This window comes from Ananas comosus, linkage group 4 (assembly GCF_001540865.1).
Source record: "Ananas comosus cultivar F153 linkage group 4, ASM154086v1, whole genome shotgun sequence".
Taxonomy (NCBI): domain Eukaryota; kingdom Viridiplantae; phylum Streptophyta; class Magnoliopsida; order Poales; family Bromeliaceae; genus Ananas; species Ananas comosus.
Window position 1 is genome coordinate 11594519 of NC_033624.1, and position 14600 is coordinate 11609118.

A 14600-nucleotide genomic window follows, 5' to 3' on the forward strand; every position below is an offset into this window, starting at 1 on the left:
AAGGCGGAAGAAAAAACATATGAGGCTGAAAAGATTAGATATTCAACTCATAAATTATTTTTTTTTTTCATATAATAATACTATATTTTATTTAATTATTTTGTACTTTAAATTATTAGACATATTTTTGTATCAAATTATAGATAATGTTCTATACAAATTATACTATTGAACGTATGATGTTGAGAATTTCAAGCGGCTCGTTTAGGGCTCGAGCTCGCTCGACTCGAAATTAGGCTCGCTCGAGCTCGGCTCGAATTAATTTCAATCCAAGCTTGAGCTTAAATTTAGACTCGAAATTAATTTCAAGCCGAATTTGAGCCGAGATAAGCTCGCTCGAGCTCGACTCGTTTCCATCCCTACGTGGCATTTTAGTTTTCAAAGTTCTTGAATTATAACAATATTTTATGTGACGACGTAAATAATAGCTAACATGCTGTACTATTTCGATATTAGTATTTTATAAAATATTTATTCGAACAAAAATTAGATTGTAAAATTTGATTATAACAATTCAAAAAATTCGATAACTAAAATCACATATCTTATAATTCGAAATAAACTTAGTTGGAAATGTGAAGCAACTAGGATTCGAATTTGGGATCTTGAATATCAACCATTAAGTTTTTTACCACTTGCACTAGAAACGGTCAATTGAATAGGTATAGAGTTATAGTTATAGATATGTATACTCCACATAGTTTGATTATTTAAAGCAGTAGGTTGAACTCCTAACCAGGCCTTCAATTACAGCGTAACGCCTTGAAGGACTGCATATCCTCTCTTCCCCATTCTTCGGAAAATCTTTCTGCATGGCTGCAGCAGCGGTATCTGTCAGTCTGCTGTGTTCATTCGTGGACGTGCTGATCGCGAACAAGCTTTCGGCCAAGGCGCTGAAAGAGCTTGGCTCGCAATGCGGAGTCGCGCAGGAGCTCGACAGGGCACGGAGCCTGCTGGAGGCGACGGCGCTAGTCATCCCGGCCGCCGAGAGAAGAAGCTTGGAGGGCGACGTGGCCGCGCGGAGCTGGCTTTCAGGCCTTGCAGACGCCGCTTACCATTTGGACGGCATGCTTGACGAACTGGAGTGCGAAGCTCACCGATCCCTGACGGAGGTACGTGGCGATACATATTCTTTCTCCGCCTTCTCGCACAGTTTTCGTACTGTTTTCTTCGCAAAATTTAAGACGACGGTCGAGAGGCTGCACGCTTTTGATAAAGAAAAGCACGCTCTCGGCCTTAGAGCTCCGGAAAGGAAGAGACGTGTTGTCGATACCAAACTTAGGTCCTATTCGAGCAAATTCATCGGTAGATGCGGGGAGATCGATAACATTCTTAAAAGTTTAGTTACTCAGCATTCCTCGGGTGAGAACATCAATGCCGAAACTGGTCTTACGCAACCTGTTAATAAACTCTTAGATACGAAGAACATTTGCGTCGTAGCTGTCACAGGTCCTCAGGGGATTGGAAAGACGGCTTTGGTGAAGAAAGTGTACCACCACAGAGTGGTTACTGATTATTTTCCTCTGAGGATTTGGGTGTCTGTCTCGACCAGTCCGGTCGGAAGTGGTATTCTTGACGGTGCTGTTGATGACGTGAGTGAGCCGTACCCGTACAGCGGACCGAGCAGGCTCAGTACTCTAAGATTGCTAGGAGAGAATCTCATCGAATTACTCGCGGGAAGAAGGTTCTTGCTAGTTCTGGATGGTGTGCAGACTGAGCACCTAAGCGACTGGGAACTGCTCTGCCGCAACTTGTTCGCTGGTGAAAGAGGAAGTCGGGTGGTGGCAACAACCAGGAGTTCCAGTGTCGCGAAGATGATGTGCACGGCGGACATGTTCAGTCTCGATGGTTTGTCGGAATCTGATTCATGGTCGTTGCTTAAAACTTGCACTCCCACAGTTCTTTCCTGGAAAAAAAAGGGAAATGGAAAAAAGAAGAAAAATAGCACTTTCAAATGCCGAGACCTGGATAAGAATGAAAATTTAGATGGTGTGGGTCAGGAAATAACTAAGCTGCTAGGTGGCTCTCCCGGTGCGATTCGCATAATCGCTAGCCTTTTACCGCAACAGCAGGATTCTGATTTCCGGAGGGAGATCCCAGAATCATGCAAGGCTAAAGGGAGCGCGACGACGGATGCCATAGCACTTGTTCTTAAAGTTACATACGACTCCTTACCTTCGCACCTGAAACTCTGTCTTTTATGTTGTTCTTTGTATCCTAGAGGCCACAAGTTTGAAAAACTAAACCTAGTCGATACTTGGATAGCGGGGGGCTTCGTACTCCCTAACAAAGAGGTATCAATTGAGGAACAAGCAATCCGGTGCTTCGATGAACTATTAGCCATGTCTTTCTTAGACTCGTGCGGCGATAAATATTGTTTGCATGATTCTATACATCAAATTTCATCACATATGCTTGTGCTTTCGTGCTTACGACGTAACTGGTCGTCGGAAATCCCTGCCGAAGCCGTCCATCTATCATTGGTCTCTGGCAATTTGCTCGCTTCGGAATATAAGTATTTGTCCAAATTTAAAAACCTTCGCTCGCTCGTATTCCTGCGCGAAAGTAACTATAGATCTGATTATTTTACCGAAGAAATATTTCAAGAGATGAAATCCTTGCGGGTGCTCGACTTGAGTCACAGTGGCATCAAAGAGGTGCCCAGTTCTGTCGGCGAGCTAACGCATCTTCGGTTGTTGAATCTTTCATACACTTTAATCAGCAGTGTGCCTGAGACACTAAACAATCTCAGCAAGCTCCAGATCTTAGATTTATCAGGCTGTCTCTTATTATTTGCTCTGCCCGCATGGATGAACAAGATGACGAGCTTGCGACGCCTCAAAGCAAGTCCCAACTTAGCCTGCTCGATAGGCGAAATCGGAAAATTGACCTCCCTTCAAAACCTGGAGGAGTTTAGGGTGCACAAAAGGGATGGACGCAGGGTAACTGAATTGAAGAACATGAATGAGCTTCACGGAAAGCTTCGCATACGGAACGTCGAGAACATCAGCAGCGGGGCAGAGGCGACGGAAGCAGGTCTTGAAAAGAAGGCTCATCTCGAAAGGCTAGAATTGGAATGGTCTGATGATCGCCGTGATACTCCGCTGGACGTCGATGTCCTTGAAGGTCTCAAACCACCCTCGAGTATCGAAATGATTGGCATCACGGGTTTTAGCGGCAGTGAGCACCCGAAGTGGGTGCACAAGCTATCAACCTTCAAGCAATTGGAAACTATTTCCTTTCGAGACTGCAGAGGTTGGCAAGACTTGCCCCGCCTCTCGGAGATGCACCGCGCCTCAAATTATTGGATCTGTGCAGGCTGGAAAGAGTGAGGAAGCTCGACAACCTCATGTACGGGCTGCGGAAGTTCCCTTCTTTGGTGGAGCTGCGGTTACACGACCTGCGTGAGCTGAAGGAATGGTTTGATACAGACAATTTTTGTCCGGCCCTTCGAGTGCTAGAAATCAAGGATTGTCCAAATCTGACAAGGCTGCCTCTTCTTCCGCTGGCACTACAAGAGCTACGAATAGAGAGAGTCGGACTGAAGACTCTTCTGGAAGACCACGCCAACTCGCCGCCGCGCCTCTTGCTCGTCTGCATCGCTGAGTGCCCAGACTTAGAGTCCCTTGGAATGGAACAGGTTAAAACTCTCGAGGTTCTGACGATTCGGAAATGCAAAAGTCTCGCAGCATTACCAAACGGATGGTGTCGGAATTTACTCTCCCTGAAATCTGTGATGATAGAAGATTGTCCCAATCTCACCTGTCCTCATGACCATTTGATCTCCGGACTCTCCATGTATGTTCATCAATTCGTCGAGGTACGTACGTGTAAATGAATAATTCTTTCCGCATTCGATCCAAGTTTTTAAGTTGAAAGCTTAATTATTTTATATTTTCAGCTAAAAAATTTTGTATTCTTTGGACTCCTGGCTATGTCGTCTAATTTTTGAACAGGCCATAAAGAGAAATCTTGCCGCGCGGGCGAGGAGCATGCTCCACTTGACGGCGATGTTACTGCAAGTCGTGGTCGCCTGCGAGACACCCACAAGGGGACTGGGAATAAGCGTTCTGCTGTGTGCTTTGCTCGGTGCGCCGGCATCCGCATCGGAGCTCGAGGCTGCTGCTGCACTGCCGCCGTCGCTTAACGCTCTCAAGATAGCCGGCAGCCCTCGCCTCGTGCGGAGGCCGCTGCTCGTCGAGCTGCAATCCCGCCCGTCTCTCTCGTCCACCGTCGTCGGGGAATTCTCCGACGTCGCCTCCTGCGTGCAGGCGGCGCTCCGGCACCTGACCGCCTTGCAGTCTTTGCGCATTTCGTTCTGCGACGTCGCCACCGCCGCCGCCCGCTCGCCCTTCTCGGTCTCCCTGGAGTACAATACCAGCCCGCCTAGCTACGATGGCGGCGCCGCTTCTTCTAGAGCTGTCGTCACCGTCGGCAAAGTGGACCGCCGGCGGGGCAGCGCAATCTCGGACCCCACCGCCCGACTCATCGCGCCGCGCCAGCTCAAATATCTCAAGATTCTGGAGCTGGCCGGCTGCCCGGACCTGCGGTCGTTCCCCAGCGACAGGAGGCAGCTGGATCACCTGACGTCTCTCGAGGACGTGACTGTTGCCGACTGCGGCGAGCTTCGGTCCGTGCACCTCGGAGCTTTCGGCGGCAGCACCCTCAAGAGGTTCACGATTCGGGACTGCGACAAGCTTACGACTTTCGCCGTCGAAGATCACGGCCGGCCTCCGCGGAGACCCGCCGCCCTGCAACGGTTAGTCCTGCAGGGCTGCGCCAGACTTTCGCGCCTGCCGCCGAACTTACGAAGCCTCGAATCGTTGGAGGTACTGCATATAGCGAATTGCCCGCAGTTGCGCCGCCTGCCGGACGACGACGACCTCCCCGTCTCGTTGAAAGAATTGCTAGTCCGGTGATCCTTGCCTGCGGGCACAAATAGGGATGTCAAAATTGGCTTGAAAGTAATACATTCATATATATATATATATATATATTATATATATATATATAATATATAATATATATATATATATTTTCAACCAAACATAATCTAAATTAAATCTAAATAAACCATAAGGCCAAGCTGGGATTGTCCTTGTTTTTCACTCTTTTAGTTTTTTACGAACTAAAGAAGAAATGAAAATTACTTTCAACTTTTTTTTTTTTTTTTTTTAATATTCTTATACCCCAAAATATATATACAGAATTTACATCCCATCTTTAAATGTAAAAAAGGAGTAATCAGCTGTGACACGTTCACATAAAAAAATTCTTTTGTATAATATTTAGCGGGAAAATTGAAAAACTCAACATGAGGGAGGAGAAAGAAATTTAGAATTGATAAAAACTTAAATACTTTTAGTAAAAATAAAAAAAAGTTTGAAGTTGACGTGAAAATAGAATAGTAATGATATTGAGATGGAGTCGGTGTAAAATATACAATCGATCTACTTTGGAGCGTACATGTAACAATACTTTTTTTTAATGTCTTAATTATATCATATTATATTGTGCTTTTGTATTTTCATTTACCACATTATATATATATATATATATATATATTAAAAAAAATTATTATAGTATTAAATTTTATCAATTTTTACACTGTATTTTAAAATATATTTTATTTTTCTATCCTATGTCTTTTTTTCATTGATGTCACTAAATTATTTCTTTTTTGTCAATCTTTACATTGCATTTAACAAGTCAATTATTTTAGATGAAATTTAATGACTTTATTAAGAGGCATTAATTAAATAGTAGGAAAATTGTAAAATGAATCTTCATAATAGACTGAATGAAGATTTTTGTCAGATTATTTTTAACTATTTTTTGTTATCTTTTATTTATTTATTTTATTGTTTTTGTTAAAATAAGTTGAATATATGTTTTATCACTTTTAATGAAGCATTTTTTAACCTTTTTATCTAAATAGATTTATTACTTATTTTATAGGGATCGAAATAATCTGGGACGAAACCAGAAATTAAGATTCGGGGAGGTCAAGATTTAGATTTGATAGAAAAAAAAATTTGACCTTGGATAGTAAGAAAAAAAGTTTATCAGATTCACTAATTAGTTATTACTAGCAATAATAATGCCAATATACTTAAAGAGAAATAAGACTGTAAGAGTTGAAAAAAAATGACCAAAAAATTTGAAAAAAAATTGAGACATAAATTTTATTAAAAAAATTAATTTGGTCCCCTAAAATTAAAATTTATAATATTTTAATTTTTATTATAAAAGACTTTTAGGTAATTTTAAAAAATTTAGGGTGAGGGGCATGGCTACTGTGGGCCCTCAATGGCTCCGCCCCGGAAATAATAGAGTTGTGCATTTGAGGAAAAAAATAATACACTGTAAAAAATAAATTTTTTTGTAAACGCAGTGCAATATAGTACTAATCAAGCCTTCTTTTTTTTATGAATAAATTATGCCAATTTGTATAAAAAATTCATCAGTTTTAAGATTTTGTAAAAATAAGTTGCCTTTTTAGATTTTGCATACTTGATCCGAATTTTTAATAAACTGACTAAAATACTCTTATTACTCTTTCTCTCTCTCTCACTTTTTTTCACACTCATCTTTTTTCATGCGATTCGTCTTTTTCCTCTTCACCGTTTCTTTCTCTTTTTCTCCTCTCACTTCCTTGCTCCGCGACCCTCGGCAATGGTAATAAGGATAGCGCCATCTTCTCTTCCTTCTCCTCCATCTCCACCGGTGCCAGTCCCGGCGTCTGAAGAGAAGGACTCGAAGCGGCCGCGGATGAGGACAGAGCGGACGGAGACGATGAGGTCGTGGTTGAGGCGGTGCTCGCTATCCCCGTAAGGGTGAGGACGATGATGCATTTGCGCTTCTCCAATGAGCGAAATAGATATAAAAAATAAAAAATAATAATAATAAAAAATAAAAAGAAAAAATAAAGCAAAATTATATATTTTTTTTGAAAGATCATTATATATCATCGTTACTACAGAAAAGACCAAGAAATATAAAGGAAAGAAGAAGTGGAAGTTGAACTGTTGAAATAAAGTTGCACGCTGTTTCAAAAAAAATTACACCGTTTGAGATGAACGTTATACTTTTTTGAGATCAAAATTATACTATTTGAGACGAAAATTGCACTGACAGTTGTACTCTTTGTTCTAATAATGCAAATTAATATTTAACAATGGTATGGTATTACCTATGACGTCTAAATCTATAAACATAATGAAAGCCCAGTTTTTTAACACATGGCAGAAAAAGGGGCCGGGTAGGAGTTATGAGGGGTGGGCTCCAGCCGGCTGAGGTGGGCCCATACCTCTTTTATATATTTTTTTATTTTTTATTTTTTATTTTTTCTTTTCTATTGATTTTGAGGGGCTAATTTTTTTAAAATCTATTAATTTTTCTCTCTCATTATGAAAATTTAAAATATATACATATTTTTAAATAGTTTAGATTATATGTATTAAATATCAATTTTAATTTTATAATATTAATTATTTAAATATAAATTGTAGAATAAAAAATAAAAGAGCGATGGATGAAGTTTAAATTAATTACTTATTTAATATATTTAGTTGCAAAAATTGAATGAAGTACTAATTAAATTTATTGTAAACGACACATTCAAATTTTGAAGTCAATGTATTATTAAGTGACTTAAACTTAATATATAAAGAGGTTAGATACTAAAAATTAAATTTTTAAAGGTTGGATAGCTAATTCAAAATAATTCGTACTTTAGAAAAGTTCTGTACGTTTTTACTTTAATTTTAATATAAAACTTAAATACCATATTTATAGTTTGATGAACGATAAATTTTACTTTTAAAATATTTTGAAATATCCAAAATGTGATTGGTTGACTTTTAATTTTAACAAGTAGGCATTCTAAAATTTATTAAATATTTTAATATATTCTTTTCTCAAATAAAATTACTAAATAAATAAACCCGATCGATGCTCAATTTTATCTTTGTTTGGATTAAAATTAACATATAAAGAGAAAAAATTGCACTTTTGATCCTTAAACTATAAAATACAGAACACTTTAGTCCTCGAATTTTAATGGATTATATTTTTTTTGCTGAAAGTATGAGATACGTAAAGTTTTAGTTCTCAAACTTTAATGAGTTGCAATTTCAAACTCAAGCTATTGCAATTATAAATATGGCTTATTAATTTTATAATTTTTTTTTTACTTCTTATATTTTAATTCTCATATTTTACTGTAGTAATTACCTTATATTTTTATTCTCATATTTAACTGCTGTATTTTAATATTTTTTTAGCATGAGGTGGCACAAATCTAATTAAATCTCAATTGTTTTTGTGTTGAAAACTCCAGAGTTTGCATGTTTGGCACAAATCTAATAAAATCCAGAGTATGCATATGTGGCACAAATCTAATGAAATCCAATTTTGTGCATGATGTGGCACACACGCGTTAATTTGGCTAAGGGCTTCTCTGTTGCCTCAGCGGTTCCATTAATTAGCCCACTCCACCGCAACGCCTTGCACTTAATGTGCATCCTCCCTGTCGCCATGCTATCGTCAACGCGTCGCCGGTGAAGCTTCTCCATTCTTTCCGTCTACCGTACGGCTCGCCTACCGCCCACCTCCCAAGCAACGCATTGGCACTCTATCCTTCGTCGTGCTCCCTTTTGTACAGGTCTTTCCCCGTTCGCTGTCCGATCACTGTCTCATCATGTTGCACGTTCGCGCCACGTTCACCGGCGTTCTACAGATCTAGAGGAGGCGGGCGTCCAGCTTGCTGCCTTCCACCCATGTGGCTATATAAAGGCACTTGGACTTCGATGCCCCAACAACGCTGGCCTTCGATGCCCTACCAACGCTGGCCCTAATACCCTTCGACGGTGGTACATACTGTCTCCCCCCTTTATTTTTTTCCTTTTTCTTTTAGCTTTTCTCCTCCTCTTTTCCTTTGTTTGCTCTGTTGCAGGTGGCGAGCGTGGAGGCGCGGGCAGGGGCGCGACGGGCGGGAGCGGGGGCAGTGCGAAGCCGGCGCGTGGGCTGAGGCGGAGCTGGCGCGGCAGAGGCGGCGCGTGCTGGGGGTGGGGCGACTGGGCGCAGCGCGCGGGCGCGGTGACGGCGGACGGCGCGGGATCGATCGCGCGATGCCGCGACGAGGCGGGGGGCAGAGGTCGAGCAGGCGTGGCGGTGAGCGGGGCCACGGGCGGGGGCGCGGGCAGCCGGGCCCAACGTGGCGGCGAGAGGAGCGGGAGAGGAGAGGGAGAGAGAAGGAGAGGAGAGGGTGCGGCCAGCACGAGGGGAGAAGAGGGAGATGAGATGGATTTTTTTTTTGTCTTTTTTTTTTATCTCTTTAATTTTTTCTCTTTAATATTTTATATATTTGTTTCTTTTAATATAGATAAAAAAAATTATAATTTTTTCATTTAATCTAAATTTTTATTTATTTTTATAAAATTAAAATATATAAATAATTTTTAAATAAAGTTAAATTATTTGCTATTAAATAATAATTTAATTAAGCTGAGTAAAAAATTATTAAAAATATATAAAAAAGAAGAAAGAAAATTTAAAATGAAACATGAAAAAGTAAAAATAAAAATAAAAATTAAAGGATAAGATAGATAAAACGAGAAAATTGAGCAAAAATGAGAACAATAAATCATTTTTCTAAAAATAATATAATAATAATAATAATTTCTCTCTCTCATCTTAATTTTTTCCTTATTTATTATTTTTTTAAATTCAATCAGGATTCAGTGCGGGTGGGACTGACAGTCGGGAGAGAGAGGGAGGGTTTTTTTTTTCCTCTCTGATTTCAATTTTTTTTTCCTCTGATTTCAAATTTTTTTTGTTCATCGTACATAGAAGTATTTTGTACTATAAAAATTTAAATATAAATAAATTTTAAATAGTTATATTATTTGTATAAATATAAATTTTAAATTTTACAATATTGAGCATTTAGATATAGCTAGATTATACATTAAAAAAAAGAAAATTGATAGAGTTTAAATTAATTTTATATTTTATAAAATTAATTGTCTGAAGAATTGTTCAAAATATCGTTGACTTGCTCAAATCTAACATTATAAAGAGTTGGACTAAAAAAATTGAAAGATTTGGATTTAGTCGACTCCCCTTCCTATCTTAAAATAAAAATATAGGACGAATAACACTTTAATCCCCACATTTTAATGTATTATGATTTAAATAATGAGGTATGTTATATTTTTATTCTCAAATTTTACTGAGTTGTTTATTTTTCGATTGTTTATATTATATAATTTTTTAACTCTTTGTTTTGTTATTTTTAAATTTATTTATTTATTTATTTCTATGAAGTCGTTCCGCCGCAACGCGCGGGTCCTTCACTAGTATTATTTGAAGCCTTGGAAGCCTTCCACTGTGACATCCACATCGACAACGAGGAGTCATCTATGTAAGAAAGGCCGCAAAAAGAAATCCGACTCGTCGAAGAGATCAACGAGGCGGCAGCGCTCGGACGCGCGCGCAATTGAGCACCCGGAGAAGCTCCTCGGCCTTGGTGCAGCCCAGATGCGCGTGCCGTTGAGCACTCGGAGCAGCACTCGGCTTTGGCCTTTCCCCTCGCGTTCACACCACTGTCCCCGTCTTCCGCTAGCTCCCTTACGAAAGAAGGAATAAAATATAAATAAAATTTTTTATTAAAAGATCATTATGTATCATTGTCGGTACAAAAAAGATAAAAAATTAGAGAAGAAAAAAAAAGATGATGAAATTTACTGTTAGGTGCGTTTGGTTCGCACTATCTTTTAAAGATTCCTAGTAATTCAATGGGAATAAAAAAATATGACGGTGTTTGGCAAAACGCACTAAGTAATCTAGTTGGTAATATTGGATTCAAATGGGAATAAGATACACCCAAAAGTACTAATCTCATTCTCTTGAGGGAGGGTGGGTATCCTGATATTAATGGATTGGGGTAATCATAATATGTCTAATCTCTTTGCTAATTGATATTATTTTTCTTTACGCTCTAACCTTATATCTCTCTCTAAACTTATTTTTTTCTCTAAAATTCAGCTTTTTTTTCTCTCTCTAAACTAAGCTTTCTCTCTCTCTCTCTTTCTAAAATTTTAACTTTCTCACTCTCTCTAATTTCGACTATATTTTTCTTTCTATTTTTTTAATTATACTCTCTCTCTCTAACTTATACTCTCTCTCCCTTTTTTTTTAAAAGAGGTTGAAATTTTTGGTAACATTATCTAAAATTAAATAAATAAATAAATTAATTAATTATATATTTTTTGTAATATTAAATAACATGGCTAATTAATATTACCGTGTAAACCAAACACATGAATTCCACATTCTTAGTAATATGATGAATAGTAATAAGATTCTCGGATATCTTTTATTCCTAGTAATCTTTCATAATGCGAACCAAACGCACCCTTAAGATAAAGTTGTCCAGCTTCAGAAAAAAAAATTACACTGTTTGAAAAGAATATTGCACTTTTTAAGACGAATATTACATTTTTAAAATGAAAGTTACTTTCTTTGGATGAAAGTTGTACACTTTATTTTAATAATGCAAATTAACATTTAACAATAATGTGGCGCCCCTATCCCCTTTTGAGGAGAATATTGTATTTTTTAAGACGAATATTATATTTTTAAAATGAAAGTTACTCTCTTTGGATGAAAATTGTACACTTTATTTTAATAATGCAAATTAACATTTAACAATAATGTGGGGCCCCCATCCCCCGGGCCACTATCCGGTCAATCAAGGACACGCTCAAGGTGGAGGCAGCGGCGGCGGCCCAAGCGGGAGGCGGAAGGCTAAGGCCGAGGAGCTTTTCCGGGCGCTTGATGGCGCATGTGTGTCTGTGCACCGCCGCCTCGTTGATCTCTTCAACGAGTCGGATTTTTTTTCATTGCAGCCAACGACTTCCTCGTCCATGTTGATGTCGTAGTCGATGGCTTCCAAGGCTTCAAATAATGTTTAGTTGCAATACACTATTATTAAATGTTTATTTACATTATTAGAACAAAGAATGTAATTTTTTTTCAATGTGAGCAACTTTTACTCAAAGAGTGCAACTTTTGCCTTAACAAGTATAACGTTTGTTTCAAATAGTGTACTTTTTTTTAAAAAAAGTGCAACTATATCTTAATAGTGTAATTACATCTTCTTTTTCTTTTTTCTCTATTTTTTGGCATTCATTTAGCAGTGATGATATATAATGATTTTTCAAAAAAAAAATAATTATTCTTTATTTTTTTTATTTTTATTTTTTTATACTCTGCATTTTTTTTCCCTCCTTGGAGAAGCGCGAATGCGTCTTCGTCCTTCCTTTCATGAGCAACAGCGAGCACTGCCTCGGTCACGACTTATCACCTTTGTCTGCTCTGTCCTCACCTGTGCCTACTCCTCCTTCTCCTCCTCCTTCTCCTCCTCCAACGTCGGTGGAGAAAGAGGAGGTTGCGCCGTTCTCGTTACCGTCACCGAGGGCCGCAGAGCACGAGAGTAGGAAGAAAAAGAGATAAAAAAATGGCGAGAAAGAAGAAGACGAAACATACAGAAAAAGACGAGTGTGAAGAAGAAAGAGAGAAAGAGAACTAAAAGTATTTTTTGGTCAGTTTATTAAAAATTCGAACTAAATCTGAAAAATCAAAAAAGACGGTCTATTTTTGTAAAATTATAAAATTGATGATTTTTTTATGCAAATTGGCCGATAAATTTCACACGATTGGATACATCAGCAGATAAATTTTTTAAAAGTGTTTTTTATGATTCGTTAGCTGCAATACATTACAATTAGAGCAGAGATGATTGCTTAAAAAAAAAAAAATTCAAGAAGCAAACAAATTATTTTTTTTTCACAAATAAATATCTTGGACATAAGAATTAAGGGCTTGTTTGGTTCAAGAGTGGAATTGAAATGGATACTGGAATGAGAATGAGTTGGAATGGCAATTGGATTCCCCCACTCTCCTAACACGTTTGTTTTATTTCTGGATTGGAAATCGGAATGAATTATTCCTATTTCACTGTTTGGTTGATACAAAGTAAAAAAAAAAAGAATAATATAATACTAATTTTACTTTTAAATATAATTTTATAAAACTATCTAAAATTTATTAAAAAAAATTAATACTACTCTCAAGTTAGAGCTATGCCAAAAAAAATTGAATTTATTTTAAAAATTTTTATGCAAGAAATTACAAAAAAAATACCATTTTTTTTAATAATGAGAAAAGAGAGAAAAGATCGGTATAGGGAGAGAAAGGATGGATAAGATGGAGAAATGTTGGGCTGGGCTTGACGAAGAGGTGAGTGGTTTCCAAACCCGGATTGAAACTTCAATCCAGGCTTGGAGACCGGAATCAATTTGTAAGCTAATGGACCATTTCCATTCCGGATCGAAATGGGAGTCTCAAACCGATTCTTGTGAACCAAACAAAATTAGTGGGATTTGATCAAACTGATTTCCATTCCGGATCCAAAATGTACGAACCAAACATGCCTTAAATGTTAATCGAATCTCCCAAAATGATTCCCATTCGGAGGGTGAGGGAGTCAACTTTGATTTCAGAAGAGATTGAAAAAAGAACTCTTTTATTTTTTACTAACAATTATTTAAATTTAAATATTAATCAATGTTTAATTTTAGAATAAATTATAATTTTGATTAAAATTTGAATTATGAAATTTAATTTTAATTTTAAATTTCTTAAGTTTAATCTAGTTTTGATATTTGAATTTAGTTGAAAATTTAGGTTTTGAGTTTGAATTAAAATTTGAATGGTATATTCAAATTTTAAGTTCAAATGTGAGTTCAAAGTTGGATTCAAATTTCAATTACGAACTTAGATAGTAAATTTGAAGTCTAATTAAAAATTAATTTTGTTGAATTTTAATTTGAATGTGATTTCAATTGCGATTCATCTCATGAGCCAAACAAATTAGAAGTTTTCATTATTCTGTTTTCGATTTCAATTCATTTTCATTCTGATTCCATTTTAATTTTTATTTTGAACCAAACACAGTCTAAAAGTACAGACAAGTGTTATATCTTCACAAAACACCAAAATAATTAAGTGCAAATTATTTGCCAGTAAAATGCTACATTTAATCACACTATGCCATATAAAATGTGGTACTTTACTATCATGCGATTTACGAATAATAGTAATTTGCTACTTTACTAAATGACAAATTCTTATGGTGAAATAGAAATAAAAATGATAAGCTCACAGAATAGTGTGAGGTCAAACCTACCGGATGCTCCTCGAATCCTTTCATTCCTTCAAACGAAGTTGTCCACTAAACTTCTAGCACCATAAAAGAATTTCTAAAAAGATTACAAGCTTCAAACGAACATCATACAAAGATACCCAAAAATAAGCCTAAATAGATAGAAAATTACCTTTACCTAAGGAGAACTTGATCAAAGTCCCAATTGAAGCTACAAAGCTTCAAATCTAACATAAATGAGAGTTCTACACTCATCAATTTAGCCCCAAAGGCTACAAATCACAAAGACCCAAATAAAACCCTAATTTTTTCAAAACTAGATTTTCATCTCCAAATCTTACAAAAATCACAAATAAATGTTGTAAGAAGA

At 37.3% G+C, this 14600-nt stretch overlaps 2 protein-coding genes and 1 long non-coding RNA gene across 3 annotated transcripts; 2 read left to right on the forward strand and 1 right to left on the reverse strand.

The window, feature by feature from the left end:
- On the forward strand, positions 813–4919 carry LOC109709100 (disease resistance protein RGA2-like). The gene is made up of 3 exons (XM_020231170.1): positions 813–3197; positions 3254–3820; positions 3957–4919. The coding sequence occupies exons 1-3, from the start codon at positions 813–815 to the stop codon at positions 4917–4919; spliced, it is 3915 nt and encodes a 1304-aa protein (XP_020086759.1).
- LOC109709101 lies at positions 6676–9302 on the forward strand. The gene is made up of 2 exons (XM_020231171.1): positions 6676–6830; positions 8957–9302. Exons 1-2 carry the CDS (start codon positions 6676–6678, stop codon positions 9300–9302), a joined length of 501 nt encoding a protein of 166 aa, XP_020086760.1.
- Positions 11663–14600, reverse strand: LOC109709644. The gene is made up of 2 exons (XR_002216184.1): positions 14255–14600; positions 11663–11961 (listed from the first exon to the last, which is right to left on the reverse strand). It is a non-coding gene; the product is annotated as an uncharacterized LOC109709644 (long non-coding RNA).

Bases quoted from the DNA above. Each gene is read 5' to 3' on its own strand.
- LOC109709100 (XM_020231170.1), top strand. From the start codon at position 813: ATGGCTGCAGCAGCGGTATCTGTCAGTCTGCTGTGTTCATTCGTGGAC. The intron at 3,198-3,253 runs GTGCACAAGCTA...TCGAGACTGCAG, and splicing joins GCAGTGAGCACCCGAAGTGG to AGGTTGGCAAGACTTGCCCC. The intron at 3,821-3,956 runs GTACGTACGTGT...ATTTTTGAACAG, and splicing joins ATGTTCATCAATTCGTCGAG to GCCATAAAGAGAAATCTTGC.
- LOC109709101 (XM_020231171.1), top strand. From the start codon at position 6,676: ATGGTAATAAGGATAGCGCCATCTTCTCTTCCTTCTCCTCCATCTCCA. The intron at 6,831-8,956 runs GTAAGGGTGAGG...GCTCTGTTGCAG, and splicing joins AGGCGGTGCTCGCTATCCCC to GTGGCGAGCGTGGAGGCGCG.